The sequence below is a fragment of the Mizuhopecten yessoensis genome, unplaced genomic scaffold (assembly GCF_002113885.1).
Source record: "Mizuhopecten yessoensis strain PY_sf001 unplaced genomic scaffold, ASM211388v2 scaffold1741, whole genome shotgun sequence".
In the NCBI taxonomy this organism is placed as follows: domain Eukaryota; kingdom Metazoa; phylum Mollusca; class Bivalvia; order Pectinida; family Pectinidae; genus Mizuhopecten; species Mizuhopecten yessoensis.
In genome coordinates, this window is record NW_018404198.1 from 413,298 (window position 1) to 430,857 (window position 17,560).

A 17,560-nucleotide genomic window follows, 5' to 3' on the forward strand; every position below is an offset into this window, starting at 1 on the left:
TGCCAGAAATCGAACATATGTATGCATCTTTGTGTTGATGTTTATAATAAGGTGTACAAAGAACCAAAAAAGATGGGGCTTGCTACAAAATAAACGCCACAAACTTGAACTTAACTGAAAAATACACCAGCGCAACATGAGTGCGTTAATCAAAACAACTCGACGAGTTGTAAGATGCCAAAATAATTAGCATAAGGAGATCTGTCAATATGCTTCATAGTGCAGTTCTCCGCTGGTACAAACGAGCACACCTGAGATTCTATTGAGTCAAGCATATTTATTTTAACAACACCACAAAGGAACTTTGCCGTCCATAGACGCTTGGGAGCCCCGTTTATGAGTCCCGACCGGTGCTTGTAGATATTGTGGACTCCTATGGGCGATGGTCTATTGGTCGCTGCTTTGATGAAATCAAAAGTGTGATGCGCATAGACGAAGTACATTCCAGTGCCTGGTATCTTGGGAAAAGTGATCTTCCTTCCGTCATCACTCAAAGTCAGATTTCGTAAGAATGACGTTTTGCTGCCCAGTATATTCCAAGATAAGGCTTGTAAAAAGTGGAAAAAAAATATTCAAATTTGTGTTTGTTGGTTTAAAATAATAACTGAAATCTGGTGTCGGCATATTTTTTCTTTTCCGTTAAGCAGTTAAGAAGACATTCAGTTTTGATAAGAAATGTTATAACCTACTTTGGCCATTTGAAAAGCCACTAGGGTAGAGGTGTGTCGCATGATTTCTTTAGTTCCACCATCGTTGTTTCGCCGATATGGCTGAAAAGACAGAAAACATATATTTAGTTCTTGTTATACACTTCTGTTTACCTTTCGCAATTTGAATCAATATCTATCCTACATAGAAGTTACAAACATTACAACCTCATGTCATACACCCTGAACCTGTATGTGGTTTATGTTTTAAAAATATCATTTCATCCCTTGTTGACAATGGCTTTTTTGTTTGAATAATCATGTTGAGCAGCAAGTGTCTTCATTCCATAACGTTTATTTAGCTAAAGCTATTTTGTGTTAACTTATTTAAAGATAATTAAAACGAACTTAAATGATCTTGTTACACATAAAAACACGATAAACAATAGTTATGAGTTGCCGATTTGTAATGAAAACCTTTTTTGCCTAGATGTTTTTTTATTAAAACTGATAAGACTACTTATTGATTTAAAAACAACAACATAAAATAAATAAAAACACCAATGATGGAACATACATGAAATAGAACAGCAAACTGCAAAGGGTGTCAATTTTGGGAATTGGATCTTTGCACAGTTCAGTACTTTGGCCAACAAGTGTTATGGAAGATGTAAATCAACATGCTGATTGCTTATCATGTTTAACAACACGTCCGCCATTTAATGAATTACCTCGTAGTTGAGAAACCTGGCAATAATTGCCGAGGAAAAGATTATGAGGAATAGTACAATGAATAATTACTTTTTACCGGATTAGTGTACCAGTTGTGTCTGTTTTTCTCCATCAGCTACACAGGAAAACGTGCTTATTTCAGCAATAACTTTTTTAGCATTCAGTGTTTTGTTCTTTAGCATGCTTTGCCAATGGTAACAAATTGAACTAGAATTTTGTTTTTGTGAACAAAAACATATGTCTCCCCTTATTAGTCGATAGAAAAACTATAAAAAAATAACAAATGGCCATATCGCTTAAAATAATGGGGCACGAGACCCGAATTTGGGGTTTGACACTCCTACAAGATACATTAAAACTTTAGTAAGTTTGGTCAACGTAGGTGAAACTAGAACACTGACAGGTCAGTAAGGGCCCCGTCTTGTGGCAATATATCCCCCATAATAATCCATATAGCTGAGCTTGACGTTTGACATTTGGACTTCAAAAAAAAAATAGCAAGGAAGCAAGCTATACAATTTACACGTACTATGATGTGTGTCTTGTTTCCTTCCACCTTTATATTTGGTGGGCTAACAGAAATGTAAATACCGGTGCAATACTCATTTGTTTGTTTTGATTTGTTTTATTTCACCTTAAATACCTCCGCCATCAAGAGCCAGCGTCAAAGTAAGATATCCACTTTGTCTTTGAACTTTGGACCCAAATGACCTTAACCTTTAAACCAGTGATCCTGATCTTTAGTCGGATGACTCATTCTTCAATTCCGACCAACTTTGCTTCATAATATCATAACAAAATGTTCACCAGTAAAAAGATACGATATCTGACCTTTAAATTGACCCAGTGACCTTGACCTTAAGTCATTTGAGTCCTTGTTAAATTCAAACCAACTTTTCTTCATAATGTCTTAACAAAATGTTCACCAATGAAAAGATACAAATTGTAACCTTCACCTTTGACCCAGTGATGGAGATCTTTGGTCAACTGACTCCTTGTTTAATTCCGACCAACTTTGCTTCAAAGTATCATAACAAAATGTTCCCCAGTGAAAAGATATTGAATTTGACCTTAACCTTTGACCCAGTGATCTTGCCCTTGGGTAAATGACTCATTGTTTAATTCTGACCAACATTGCTTCAAAGAGTCATAACAAAATGATCACCAGGGAAAAGATACAAATTTTGACCTTGACCTTTGACCCAGTGACTTTGACCTTTGATCAATTGACTCCTTGTTTAATTTTGACCAACATTGCTTCAAAGTGTCAAAACGAAATGTTCACCAGTGAAAAGATACAAAATGTAACCTTCACCTTTGACCCAGTGACCTTGATCTTTGGTCAACTGACTCCTTATTTAATTCCGACCAACTTTGCTTCAAAGTATCATAACAAAATATTCCCCAGTGAAAATAAACTGAATTTGACCTTAACCTTTGACCCAGTGACCTTGACCTTAAGTCAGTTGACTATTTGTTAAATTCCAACCAACTTTGGTTCATAATGTCATAACAAAAAGTTTTTTAGGGAAAAGAAACAAAATTTGACATTGACCTTTGACCCAGTGACCTTGACCTTTTGTCAGTTTATACCATGTTTGATTGTGACGGACGGACGGATTAATTAGTACAGGGCACCCGCATCTTCGTTGCGGGGCCTTAATTACACGGAAGTTATGCCGTGGACAAACTTCGATATTAAAAATAAACAAAGGGCCATAACTCTGTTTATTTTGGGGCATAAAATATGATTTTATTGTGAAAAAGTCCGCCTTCCAAAGATACATCAATATGGTAAGTATGGTCAACGTAGGTGAAATAACATAGAACTTATGCTCTGGACAAACTTCAGTACTATAATTAAATAAAGGGCCATAACTCTGTATATAGTGAGGCACGGGACCTAGTTTCAGTGCACTGTTCACCTTCTGTAGATGATGCAGGTATACTTCAAGTTTGATTAAGATATCTTTAACGGTTTGAAATTTACGGGCCGGACAAGAATTTACTGAAAATGTGCACTTATTTGACCTTTGACCTTGAGGTAAAGGTCACAGTGACCTAATTCCAGTGCACGCCTCCTGTGGGTGATGCATGCATACCTAAAGTTTCATCAAGATATCTTTAACGGTTTAAAAGTAATGGCCCGGACAAGTCCGATTAGAAGAACCAGAAGAAGAAGAAGAACCAGTACTAATACAATATGTCTCCCTTCATTCGATGTTTTGTTCTTTAGCATGCATTGCCAATGCTAACAAACTTAATAAAGCCCGGCAGAGATTTTTATCAGCAATATTTATGGATGTTGTAAAATCATAACACAACATTATTAAAATGTATATTTATTTACGTACTCATTTTAAAGCAAAGTCAATGTTGTCACAATCAAATAGGTGTCACAGAAGTAATAATCTAACGGAATTGTGATAAAAAATCTGTAAAAAGTCTTCCATTTTCTTGACCATTCTATTAGAATAGAATGGAAAAAGCATATGTACCAATCCTGGCGTTTGCCTTAAGTTTTGGTGCAAGTATTGTACATGTAATTCATTTAGCAAATCTTCAGTAATTGAAATGGAATGTAAACATTTTGTCGTCAACATATTGAGATAAAGGTCTATCAAATTTGTTAATTGAAGACCAAAATGGCATATAGTGATGATATTTGTTTGTTAGTATGTTGGGCTAAATGGTTATCAAGTGTGTTAAATCGAATGACCTTTATCTACTTCAAGGTCACAATTTTGTTGACGCTTTAGGATACGATATATATCAAATTAGTTGTACGAAAATGTGTAAAATTTAACAATCTATTTAAAATTATATCTTCACATCGCTGTAATTAAATCTACATACGACGATCTAGCATTCTCTTTTGCATTAAGATAACTTACCTTCACGTTCTCCATCATATTCCAAGGTACATTTCCACACTGGAACATCAACGTCGATGTGTGTGTAACAACAATTGTTATCCAAAGTAGTCCTATCAAAGAAGCGATAATCACTACAAGAGCAATAATTTGTCCTTTGTGAGTTCGAAATTTTCCATCTCTAGGTACAGGAACAGCCATGTCAACAGAATAACTCTTTGCACTGCTTGTCGTTGACACACCTATGCCAACTGGTATAGAGGTAGGCACGGTTGAGTATATATACACCCATAGCTAATAATAACTTGACCGCGCCCGTGCGTGGATACAACTACATAATGAACCTGAAATACTTTTACAACTATGATGAACGTGAATGTAAACCAGTGCAACATTAGCACGTATAGTCACAAAACTTCGACGAGTTTGAACATGCCAAAATAGATAGCATATGACCCATTTAGTTAATAAACCAGGAATCTTTGCTTTAAAAGTACACCGTCCGTTTGCGTAAAACATTTCAAGCAGGGGAATAAGACTGTTATGCATTAGATTTTGTGGAAACTACATGCCATATCAATTCCTGGTTTAGATACAAAGATATGTATATTTCAAACTGTTCTTCATTCAAGCGAATTCCATTCTATAATAGAAATGTACTGAACCTGGAAATCCACATAAACAAAAGTTCTGGTCGTTAGTGTTTTGTAATTTGTCCAAAAAAAAAGACGAGAGCATAATCTATATTTAAATCCCCTTATGTTCCTTGCTCTAACAATAGTGATAATAGGGCTGACTGCCTCACCTTGTTTACGCTTATTATATCTAATGTCTCGTCGAAAAATGTAACCTTCAAATCTAGATCATGATATATACACATTAGATGCACTGGAACCAAAACACAATGAATGATGTATAAAATGAAATCCGTGTAACTGTATGGTTACGAAAGTCACGTCGAGGAATTTCGCCTTCAAATGTAGATCATGAGAACTACACAACTGCTGCATTCGAAGCAAAATATAATCTATGAGTGAAAAATGTATACACTGAATTGTGTAAAGTCCGATGTCAGATAGCGGCCTTCGTTATTTTCTCACTCTCGTTATATATTCCACCATAATGCACGCACATACGTTGATTATTTCTTAAATAGACCGTGTCTGCGTTGCGTCATCTGTGCCGTCAAGGAGTGAAGCTATAACAGACTGCAGTATTATTAGTTATCTGTTAGATAGTGAGTGTGAATGTGAGAGTGTGATTTGTTTTTGATATACTCTTGTTGTAAATAAATTATTTACTATTTCCATTTGCGATCATTAGCCAAAGTACACAACGGACACTCAGCCAACGTTACAGAGTTGGGATTCTAATAATATATTCAGGAGTCATATTATTCAAGAATGGAAACCAATAGAATATTAAGCCGAAACACCCAACGTTAATCGAAATATAAATAAGTGAAGCCAGGCCAGAGTATGAACATTGGAATGGTTTTACAAATATCATTTAAATTCCAATCAAAATAATACCAAGTTTTCCAAAAGGGTAAGCTTCTTCTGCGTCATCGGTAGCACCGTCATGTAAATATTGGTTACATCTTTGTTATGCCTTATTTTCTAAAAAGATTGTACCGGGTTATTGACAACAGAACGACAAGAAACATTATTGTGCAAAATCAAAATATTGTCAATGTTCATATCGCCAAATGACATAGAACATTCCCAAATGAGATCACATTGGTGGAAATAAAAACTTCCAGGTTTCATCAGCCTGTATCTCTCAAACAAACACATGTTCATTAATGAAGGATTCTCGTACCACTGTTTAAATATTTAAATAAACATTGACTCACATAACCCTTATTAGCTGGTTTTACCACATATAACATAATTGATTTCTTAAAAGGAAGCACAACCTAGATATAAAAAATAAAATCTACATGAGTATGAAAATGTAACCGGTAAAACCAGGATTTCTACTCTTGACCTCCAATCGTTATTTTGGCATTCTAACAAATATTGCTACCTTGCTAGCAGACGTACTATGACTAACGATATACAGAACTACAACGGTGATCACCAAAACAATGTTACCGACAACACTCGCTTGAAACACATGTCTAAGGCGATAGTAGAACGCATTGTGTTTACTCATATTTTGTTTATCAACCAGGAAGCTTTACGTTAAATGTACATTGACCGTCTGCATAAAACATTTGACAGCAGGAAAATATCTAGGGTTACCACGGAAGGAGATTACGTGGACAATGTATGCGTCATAATAATTCCCCGTGGAAGCACAAATGTATAACCTTATGTAATCGGTATATTCATCTTTATTCCAAAAATATAACTTGCAAAGCATGTTATGTTTAAAATCTATTTTTAGGTAATAACATAACACGCTTGTACTCTGCTCTAACTAATCAATGACAGGGCTGACTATCTGACCTAGTTTAAACATTACATCACGTAGACGAATTACCCTCAACTAACCTACAAAAATTAGATAATGATAAAACATATTACATGTATGTGCATTAAAGCATAGTCTATGTCAAATATGTTTGTTTGTATTCTGTATTTTGAGTCTTGTATGTAAGTAGGCCTTATAAATAAATTCGGTGAATGTGGTATATCAGGCAAACTTCTTAGATGGCTTGAAAATGAGCTAACTGATAAAAAACAAAGAGTTGTTACTGAAGGTTTCTTTATATTTCGTAAAAAAATAGTTAATGCTGGTGTCCCACTAGGTTCAGTGCCTGGCCCTTTTTATTTCTCCTCTATTTTAATGATATTACTAATTTGATGTCTAGTACTATTTACCTGTTTGCTGGTGATACTTCCTTATATGTGATAATTGATGGTGATTTGGAAAAGATCAGTCATTGGGATAAGGTGTGGGATATTGAATTTAAGTTGTACCTCCAATCCCCTTTCAAAATGAAATTATTTCTTATTCTAATATTCATAAGCATCTTGGCGTCTCACTTCAAGAGACTGGATTCTGGAATATTCATATACAAAATATTTAAAAAAAAGCCTATTAAAGAGTTAACTTACTTATGTTCATGAAATAAAGATTAAGTAGTAATTCACTAACTCTTTTCAAAAGTCATATACATAGAACATGTAATTGTATTGCATGCCAACTTAGAAATGAACGCAGTTATCTAAATTATGATTTATTTAAAGATTACTTAAAAGATCATCCTTCCTGTGACTGTGGATATAAACAAGAAACTGCACCACATTATTTTTTCCACTGCCCTTACTTTGTTGCAGAAAGAGACTTGTTAAGAGAAAATATTCAAAATTATAGTTTTCCAGACTTTTATATCGATCAACTTTCGAGGGGATTAAAGTTCATTAAAACGTAAGCAAAACTGTTATATCATTATTGTCAATAAACATACTTTTAGTGTGGACGGAAAATTATTCGCAGTTCTAACCAAAGACAAGAAACGAAGACTGGCATACGCTAGAGAGCTGACGGATCAGTATCTTGCAGATGACAACAATTTTAGGAACTAAGAGACAGATTCTACGGAACTGTGTGAAAAGTGTTATTATTGAGTGTGAGATCGGTATCTGACTATAGGCTCGCGTACATGTATACGTGTGGCCGCCAGAGATGGACTTTTCTGGTTCTACCGATCGGTATGGTTTTGAAGTGTGTTCACGATGTGTCACTGATATGTCTTCGTATTTGGAAGATATGCTGTGGATAATTTATTCTAAAATGTATTCCGGTAAGTTTTGTATGATAATGTAACGCTCCACTTAAGACGACTAACGTCTTTTTTTCTGTACTTTACTGTCAATTCAAGATTCTTTGGGTCAATTTTGTTGTTGTTGATTTTATAAAATTTTCGTTTCATGTCATATTCGTTGGAATACATATTAAATAAATAATTTCATATTACTATTTTTTCATAATGTGAAACAGTCCGGAAGGGTATCTGATCGTTTTTCTAATTATTCTATTAAAAATCCGGAAAATCGAGTGTCTAGCTTAGTATGTTACTGTACTACTTCCGGTTGTTTTTCACTTCCGCCTTACAGCATGGTTTTGGAAACTGTACACTGTAAACTGTTGATAGAAGGATGAAAGGTGCGTAAGTGAACAGTTGTCTGCGACTTTTGACCTTTTTGACATGTGTTTTAACCTTTTTCTTCTGTTGTGCTATATCTCGCTACTTCTCTTTTTCTTATCTGGGCTAGTTAATACATACATATTTCTGGTAAGTTGTAATGTAACATGATGGAGGGTATAACTTTTCTTTCTGCTAATTGTCAGGGTCTCGGGGACAAAATTAGAAGAAGGGTCCTTTTCTCATACTTAAAATCGAAAAATTATTGTATTTATTGTCTACAGGACCCTCATTTTACTGAAGAGAACCAGAATATTATCAGAAATAAATGGGGGTTCGACTGTTATTTTAATTCATTCAAGTCCAATGCCAGGGGGGTAGCTATTCTTATAAATAATAATTTTGAAATTAGGTGAAAAGGGAATGGAAAGAACTGTCAGGAATTATTTTAGCCCTTGATATTGAATTAGAGGGTTCACATGTTACATTGATCACGCTATATGGCCCAAACACAGACACACCTATTTTTTTGATATTTTAACTGACACAATTGACGACTTTGGAAATGACAAATTTATTATATGTGGAGATTTCAACTTAGTATTAGATCCTGAGTTAGATTATGACAAAAGCTATAAAAACATTAATAATAAAAAAGCAAGTGAAAAGTTATTGAAATTATGGAAAACTATTCAATGTTAGACATTTTAGAGAGTTGCATCAAGATAGTAAAAGATATACCTGGAGAAAGAAGAACCCATCAAAACAGTCTTGTTTAGATTTTTTTCTTATTTCAGAAAATTTGTTATCTAGTATTCATAAATCACCTATTGAGTCGGGTTACAGGTCCGACTACTCATTCCCTATAATTGTTTTAAAATTGAATGAATTCAAGCGGGAAAAGGGATTGTGGAAATTTAATTCATCTCTTTTATATGAGGAAGAGTATCATCAAATGGGGATTTTATTAAATTTTAGAAACAAAAACTCAGTATATAATCTTAATGCTATAATGAATATAACGGATACAGAAATTTGTAATTGATGACCAGCTTTTTCTTGAAACATTATTAATAGAAATCGGAGGTAAAAGTATATCTTATTCATCTTATAGAAAGAAACAGCAAAATAGGAAGGAAGATGATCTTAAGAGAAAAATACTAACTATTGAAGAGCAGGAACATGTACACATAGAAGATTTAGAAATTAAGAAAAGGGAATTGGAAAATAGTAGATTGAGGAAGGTAAGAGGTAGTATAATTAGATCTAGGGCAAGATGGCAAGAGGAAGGAGAAAAGCCAACAAAATATTTTTTTAATTTAAAAAATAGGAATTATAGTTCCAAGATTATACCAAAGTTACAAAAAGATGATAATGTTATTATTACAAAACAGGATGAAATTTTAGAAGAAGTTTTTTTATTTTATGAAAAATTATATGATGATAATACTGATATTGATGATATAGATTTAGCAGACTTTTTGAATACATGTGATGTTTCAAAGTTAGATAATAACGATTCTTTTGTTCTAGATGAAGCAACAAAATCTTTGAAAAATATAAAAAATAACAAAAATTGGCGACCCATAACATTATTGGATATAGTCTATAAAATAGCGTCCGGATCGATAGCAGGTAGAATTAGAACAGTTTTAAATAAAGTAATTAGTGAAGATCAAAAAGGATTTCTTTCAGGCCGTTATATAGGGGAAAATACCAGATTAGTTTATGACATTATGCAATATGCAGAAGAAAGATATATTCCAGGTATGTTATTAATGGTAGATTTTGAGAAAGCATTTTACTCAGTCTCATGGGAATTTGTTGATAAAGTTTTAAATTATTTTAATTTTGGTTCTGATATTAGATGCTGGGTAAGACTACACACTAATGTAAGTTCAACTATAAACCAAGGTGGTAACCTTTCATCATTCCTAAACATAAAAAGAGGCTGTCGTCAAGGTGATCCAATCGCCCCCTACATTTATTTTGTGTGTTGAAATATTAGGCATAAGACTTAGATATAACAATAAGATTAAGGGTAAAGAAGTAAATATAAGTCCAATCCTTATTTCTCAGTATGCTGATGATACTTCTCTCATTTTAGATGGTTCTGAAATGTCTTAAAGAATCTATAGCAGAATTGAATACTTTCGCTAAAATATCTGGTTTGAAGTTAAATATAGACAAACCCCAGGTGGTTTGGATGGGGAGCAAAATACATAGTGAAGATACATTTTTACCTGATCTAATATTGCAGTGGGGTAGGACAAAATTCATGCTTCTGGGAATAGGTTTTAGTGTCAATCTTCATGAAATTCCAAAATTAAATTTTGATAAAAAGTTAATTAAACTTAAAGAACTTATCAAGTCATGGAACAGAAGATCACTTACTCCTATAGGTAGAATCCAACTTATAAAATCTTTAATGATATCACAATTAAACTATTTATTTATTGCATTGCCAAATCCTGATGATCATTTTTTTTGAATCAATTAAATAGTATTCTCTTTAACATTTTATGGAACAGTAAAACTGATAAAATAAAGAGAGATATGATATTTCAAAATTATTTTGAAGGGGGTCATAAACTAGTTAATATAAGGTCATTCATAGATTCCTTAATATTAGGGTAGATAAGGAGATTATATCAGAAGTCGGGCAAGTGGCAAGTTATCACATATTGACTTACATATGCTATCTAAATGTGGAAGTGATTGCATTTCAATATGTCTTAATAAGTGCACAAATTATTTTTGGAATGATGTCTTTAAAGCACGGAGAAGGTTTAATGAAAGGGAGCTGGTGAAACAAATTAATGAAAGTTGTATCTGGAAAATGCCATTATGGTACAATAGGAATTTTACTATTGGGGGGAAATCAATATTTTTCAAGACATGGTATAATAAAGGAGTGACAATAATTTATGCTTTAATAAAAGACATTGAGACTTTTTACACATTTCAAGAATTTGCTCAAATTTAACAGGTTAATACTACTTTTTTCAATATCATGGTGTATTTACTACAATAAGGAAATATTTAGCAAAAAATGATTGTAAAAAGGATGCTTTTGTATACCCTATCGTACCCTGTTATGTTACATTTTTCTTAAAAAGAGTAAAAGGGATAAAAGATTTTTATAATCTTATGGTAAAAAAATACTATTGCTACTGGGAGGAAAAAATGGGAAGAAAAGTTAGATTTGAATAATTTTAATTGGAATGATATATATAAGACCCCTTTTAGAATAACAAAATATTCAAGACTACAATGGTTTCAGTATAGAATTGTTCATCATATTCTGACAACAAATTCATCCATGTTTAAAGTAGGATTAGTGACAAGTCCACTCTGTACACTTTGTAATTTAGAACAAGAAACAATCATTCATATTTTGTGGGAATGTAGAGAAATAAAGAGATTTTTACAAAGTTTTGAAATATTGTTAGATGCACTTTTTATCCAATTTTCATTTAATAAAATCAGTTTTCTTTTTGGATTATTAATACCAAATGAGAATATGACATATAATAAAATTGACAATGAAATTTTACTTATTATTAAGTTTTGTATTTATAAGACAAGATGTCGACATCAAACACTGAGCCCAAAAGCCTTAATTAACACGATTAAAGAACATTATACTGTTCAAAAATACATTGTAAACGGTCAAGGTGATTCTGCACAGGATAGGTTTTAGAAAGAATGGAGAAAATGGATAAAAATATTAGACTATGCAGAAGTATAATTTTAATAATACCAAGGTAANTCTCTCTCTCTCTCTCTCTCTCTCTCTCTCTCTCTCTCTCTCTCTCTCCTATTTTGCTTTTATTCTCTCCCTCCCCCCTTTTCTTCTTCTTCTCTCGACCCTATGATTCTATTTTGTCACTGGTGTGTGTGTATGTGTGTGTGTAAGATTGAGTGTATGTTTTAGTATATAAATGATATACTATGTGAAGTATGCTGTTTTAGGCAGAGCATGGGTTTGATAGACCATCTATTCTGATGATGTTTGTAACTATGCACAGATGATGATGATGATGATGATGATGATGATGATGATGATGATGATGATGATGATGATGATGATGATGATGATGATGATGATGATTGATATTATACATAGAGGAGGATGATGAATAAAATGCTCATCATGTAAGGATTATGATGATGATGATGGTGAAGGTGACGGTGATTATGATGATGATGTTGATGTTCGTCATTGTATATAGATTTGATTATGATGCCGGTAAAAGTGTATAGGATATATTATGATGATATGATGATGATGATGATGTTTGTCACTGTGTATGGAAGATGATGATGATGATGATGATGATGATGATGATGATGATGATGATGATGATGATGATGATGATGATGATGATGATGATGATGATGATTGTACATAAGATGATAATGTTGATGATAAAGACTGTATAGAGGATGATGTTGATGATGATGAGGAGGAGGAGTTTGAGGATGATGTAACAAATAACTTGAAAAAATAAAACAATAATAAAAAAAAAAAAAATATTGTCAATATTCCAAATAAGGTCAGGCTTTGTGCTTTGTATGAATCACAATGAACCCGATTGTCACGCTAGATAAAAATATTTTGATTAAGTCAAGATAATGACAACAGTAAAAAAAATAAAATATTCTGTGTGTATTTCTAAACAATCTTTGTTTAACAACGCGTCATTTATCAGGTGTATTATTTATTTATATTTAGACACACGTAGTACACAAGGTATTCCATAAAAACATTAACCGTTTACTGTTTTACATACAAGGTGTCAATATTAAACGTCATGTATATTGTAAACTACACAGTGCTAATTTCAACAATTATCAATGATTAAATATAATTTGTAAATCTAGTTGTAATATTTTCTTCTAGGGTAAACTGACCTAATTATAACCATGTACCTAATTCTAGCCAATTTATTCCGAACAACCAATCAAAGTTAACCATGAAAATGCAATATTTAGAACGAAAACTTTGCACTTTAGAAGCAACCAAAATGAACAGGATTGTCACATGATTGATACATATTTTGATTCTTGACACGATACTAATGATCAGATCTCAAGGTTTAATGCCTACTGAAGGACGATAAGTACTCTTGTTTAAATAGTATCCTGATGATATTTGTAGACTAGCAAGCGCATGCGCGCGCGTGCCAAAAAATTGAATCTACATGAGTTAAAAATTGTAACGGGTTAAACCAGAACTTTTACTCTGGCCCTTCGTTTAATTTTTTTTGTCATTCTGACCAATTCCTCTTCTGGCTAGCAGTAGTATAGTCTCACCACAGTTATGTTTAAAAAGAACCTAAAGGAAGATTACCATATGTACGAAAAGCTACAGTGGAATTCTTTAGCAATATGCTTCAGAGGAATAGGGATCCTTAAATTATTTCATCATAAATGCTATCAAATTTAAATTTGTTACCGAAATTCATTTTAGTTTCACATAAAGCATATATCCGTCAGAAATTGAGTGATTTTTAATAATCAAACGTGACACCAAAAGATCCATTGTAAAAAATCAGGACAAATCTAAACAAACAGAATCTTTTATTTTCAATACATTTTTTCATTTGAAAAATAAAGTGCAACATAAGTACTTATAGTCAAAACAACTCGACGAGTTTGAACATGCCAAAATAGTTAGCATAAGGAGATCTGTCAATATGCTTCATAGTGCAGTTCTCCCCTGGTACATACGAGCACACCTGGGATTCTATTGAGTCCAGCATATTCATTCTAACAACACCACAAAGGAAGCTCGTTTGCATTTTCGACGTATTTTCTCCACCGAACTTTGCCGTCCATAGACGCTTGGGAGCCCCGTTTATGAGTCCCGACCGGTGCTTGTAGATGCTGTGGACTCCTATAGGCGCTGGTCTGTTGGTCGCTGCTTTGCTGAAATCGAAAGTGTGATGCGCATAGACAAAGTACATCCCAGCGCCTGGCATCTTGGGAACAGTGATCTTCCTCCCGTCATCAATCAAAGTCAGATTTCGTAACAATGACGTTTTGCTACCAAAGCTGATGTCCCAAGATAACGCTTGTAAAAAATAAAAAGGATTTAGGATTTAGCATCAAAGCTTGTATACAATTTGTGTTTGTTGGTTAAAAATAATAACTGAAATCTCGAATTGGCTTAATGCTCCTTTTCCTTAAGCAGTTAAGAAGACATTCTGTTTTGATAAGAGATGTTATTACTCACTTTGGCCGTTGTGGTAGAAACTAGGGTACAGGTGTGCTGCATGGTTTCTCTCCATCCACCATCGTAGTGTCTCCGATATGGCTGAAAGGACAGAAAAAAACTATTCCGTTCTATATCTAATCGTCTGTTTTACTTTTCGAAATTTCAATGCATCAATGTTTATCCTATATAAAAGTTACAAACATTACAAATGCATGGCATACACTCTGAACCTGTTGTTGTTTGGAGACTTTTTTTGGTTTAAGTTAAAAAAAAAAAAAGTTCGTTTCTTCCCTTGTGTGAACAAATGTTTTAACGTTGAAGATGTAATTTAACATTGTGATTGCTTATCATTTTTAACCAACACTTCTCCCATTTAATGAATTGCCTCGAAGTTGAGAAACAGGGCAATACTTGCTAAGGAAGACTTATGAGGGATAGTGCTAGGTAATACTTACTTTTTGCCGGGTTATTGTACCAGTTGTGGCTGTTTTCCTCCACCAGCTACAACAGAAAACGTGTCTATTTCAGCAATAGCTGTTGTAGTATCATTGTTTTGTTCTTTAGCATGCATTGCCAATGCTAACAAACTTAATAAAGCCCGGCAGAGATTTTTATCAGCAATATTAATGTATGTTGTAAAATCACAACACAACTTTACTAAAATGTATAATTTTTACGTAAACATTTTAAAACAAAGTCAGTATTGTAACAAACAAAAAGGTGTCACAGAAGCAATAATCTAACGAAATTGTGATAAAATTTTCAAAAAAAATCTTATATTTTTCAATAAGATAGGCGAAACGTCTCGAGTCGAGTGACATAAAATATACTATTTTGTCAATTCGTTGTACAGGTAAAAATACCAATAGCTCACTCACTCATAGCTTGACAAAGGGACCAGTCGGCCTTGAAACATTGCGACACGTTTAATGCGTACATAGATTGTGGAAAGTAAAACTTCAATATTTCGTCTTTTATTCTCTTGATGAGTTTAGGACATACATTATTGTGACAGTCAGTCGACTTACCTCAAGAATAAGATTCTGGAGGTCATCATCGCGCTGCAGACAACAGAGTGTATTATTGTTTTCAGTTTTTACTATGAATTCATACAAGGTGTCGCTTGTGTCGTGTCCCTGGAAGTCACAGGTCAGGCAAATCTGTCCGGCGATGTCTGTCCGAGCGTCTATCCTGGGTGAAGTGGTGACACCTGCTATAGTATTCTGGTCACGCAGTGTCTGACGGACGATGTACAGAACTACAATGGTGATCACCAACACAATGTTACCGACAACACTCGCATGAAATACACGTCTAATGCGATAGTAGAACGCACTTTGTTTACCCATATTTGTTAATCGACCAGGAAGCTTTATTTTATATGTCCCTTGACTATCTGCATAAAACATTTGATAGCAGGACACTATCTAGGTTTACGTAAGGGTTTCGTGGAAATGTGTTGAAACAGATTCCTGGTACTATCACAAATATAACCTGATCTAATCGTGTACTCGTGTGTGTAAATATAAATTCCACAACTGGGATTCAACTTTCATTTTGTAATAAAAAATTACAAAAAATCAAATTGCATAGACAATAACAGGACTTTTTGTCTTTACTCAAAATGTTGAACCTACAAAACCCTATTTGAACTCTGCTCTAACCTATCAATAACAAGGTGCACTGTCTGACCTAGTTTAAACATTAAAACGACTGTCACGTCGACAAGTTAACTTTTACTAACCTTAAAAGATAATGTTCAAACACATTAAGTGCTTTTAAAGCAAATAAATAGCATGATTTGGAAAACTGTGTACACCTAGACTTTGCACTGGATTGCAAAGTATTCATAGCAAAACATTGTTCTTATTATGGATGTTAAACTTGCTTGCAAAATCCAAGGCTATATTAGACAGATGCCTAGGAAGACATCGCAAAAATTATAATGGGATACAGAGAAAATCAAAGTGTTGTAATTTTGGCATTCAGTCAATTTTGGTTTCCTCAGTGTCCTCAGAGCAGAAAAGAGGAAAGAGAGCCTCCGATTAACTCCACATTTGTCTCCTCTTCCGATCGTATGTAGTCGGATATGCCTGTAGCATGTCCGATATTTCTTAGAACATGCATATAGTCCAAACAAGGACGAAATACATCGCGACTGTACAGTAAAGACTATCCTCAAATCAATCATGTATTTGCCTTCTTTATTTTGAGATGTTGGAAAGCATTTGCATATTGTTGTTGTAATATGCTTTATGTGTATTTTATTTCATTAAATATAATTTAGTACAATGTTTTACAGTATTTATGAATTACACACAGTCGGTCATTAAAACTGATATATTTCCTTTTCTAACGACACAAACATTATCATAAGTTATGTAATGTGTAATTCTGATTGTTTCTTAATAGAACAATGGTTTGTTTCAAGACGGGGTAAAATTATGCCGATTGATTGCCACGAAAATCTATCAGAAAACAAGAACTTAATCTATTCGAGTATCGGTCCAACTCGCATTCCCACATTATTTTCTGATCGTTTCTGTACCTTTGTTTGTCACCTTTATATGATATAGCATTAGTGAACATATTTGACTTTTTTACGTTGTAGCCTTATGCCCAAATTAAACAAGTGTCAAGGATGTCGTAAAGCAGTTTAAAACTTCTAAAATAATCACAAGAAATACTAAGGAATCAATATGTGTAGACACAGAGAGCCAACCAAGGTTTAACTGCACGCTATGGCCACTTTGTCTATGTTACACTCAACCGTGATAATAAAGGTCAAAAGAAATCATCGAAAAAGGATGCCTAGAAAACCCCTCATAACGTTACAAACGTGCAACATAATTCTGCAACACATAATTTATATTTAAACTATTATTCCAGCTGACCATATATATATAAATAAATGTACATATGTGAGTGTCATCTTAAACATATTTTGACTACCTGTTTGACGAAACATATCAACTTCAATGAGTACATT

At 33.6% G+C, this 17,560-nt stretch overlaps 1 protein-coding gene across 2 annotated transcripts; it reads right to left on the bottom strand.

The window, feature by feature from the left end:
- On the bottom strand, positions 1 to 15,992 carry LOC110467401. 2 transcript variants are annotated; one of them, XM_021524553.1, is made up of 4 exons: positions 15,600 to 15,992; positions 15,027 to 15,072; positions 14,590 to 14,670; positions 1 to 547 (listed from the first exon to the last, which is right to left on the bottom strand). In XM_021524553.1, exons 1-4 carry the CDS (start codon positions 15,978 to 15,980, stop codon positions 150 to 152), a joined length of 906 nt encoding a protein of 301 aa, XP_021380228.1. In that variant the 5' UTR covers positions 15,981 to 15,992; the 3' UTR covers positions 1 to 149. The 2 variants fall into 2 exon arrangements, with proteins under 2 accessions (XP_021380228.1, XP_021380219.1); XM_021524544.1 differs by lacking the exon at positions 1 to 547 and adding an exon at positions 13,918 to 14,427 and having other exon boundaries at positions 15,600 to 15,985.
- Positions 15,993 to 17,560: the final 1,568 nt, after the last annotated feature.

Coding starts and splice junctions, on each gene's coding strand:
- LOC110467401 (XM_021524544.1), bottom strand. CDS start 15,980: ATGTTTTATGCAGATAGTCAAGGGACATATAAAATAAAGCTTCCTGGT. Junction 15,073..15,599: donor TCCAGAATCTTATTCTTGAG/GTAAGTCGACTG, acceptor TTTCTGTTGTAG/CTGGTGGAGGAAAACAGCCA. Junction 14,671..15,026: donor GTACAATAACCCGGCAAAAA/GTAAGTATTACC, acceptor CTGTCCTTTCAG/CCATATCGGAGACACTACGA.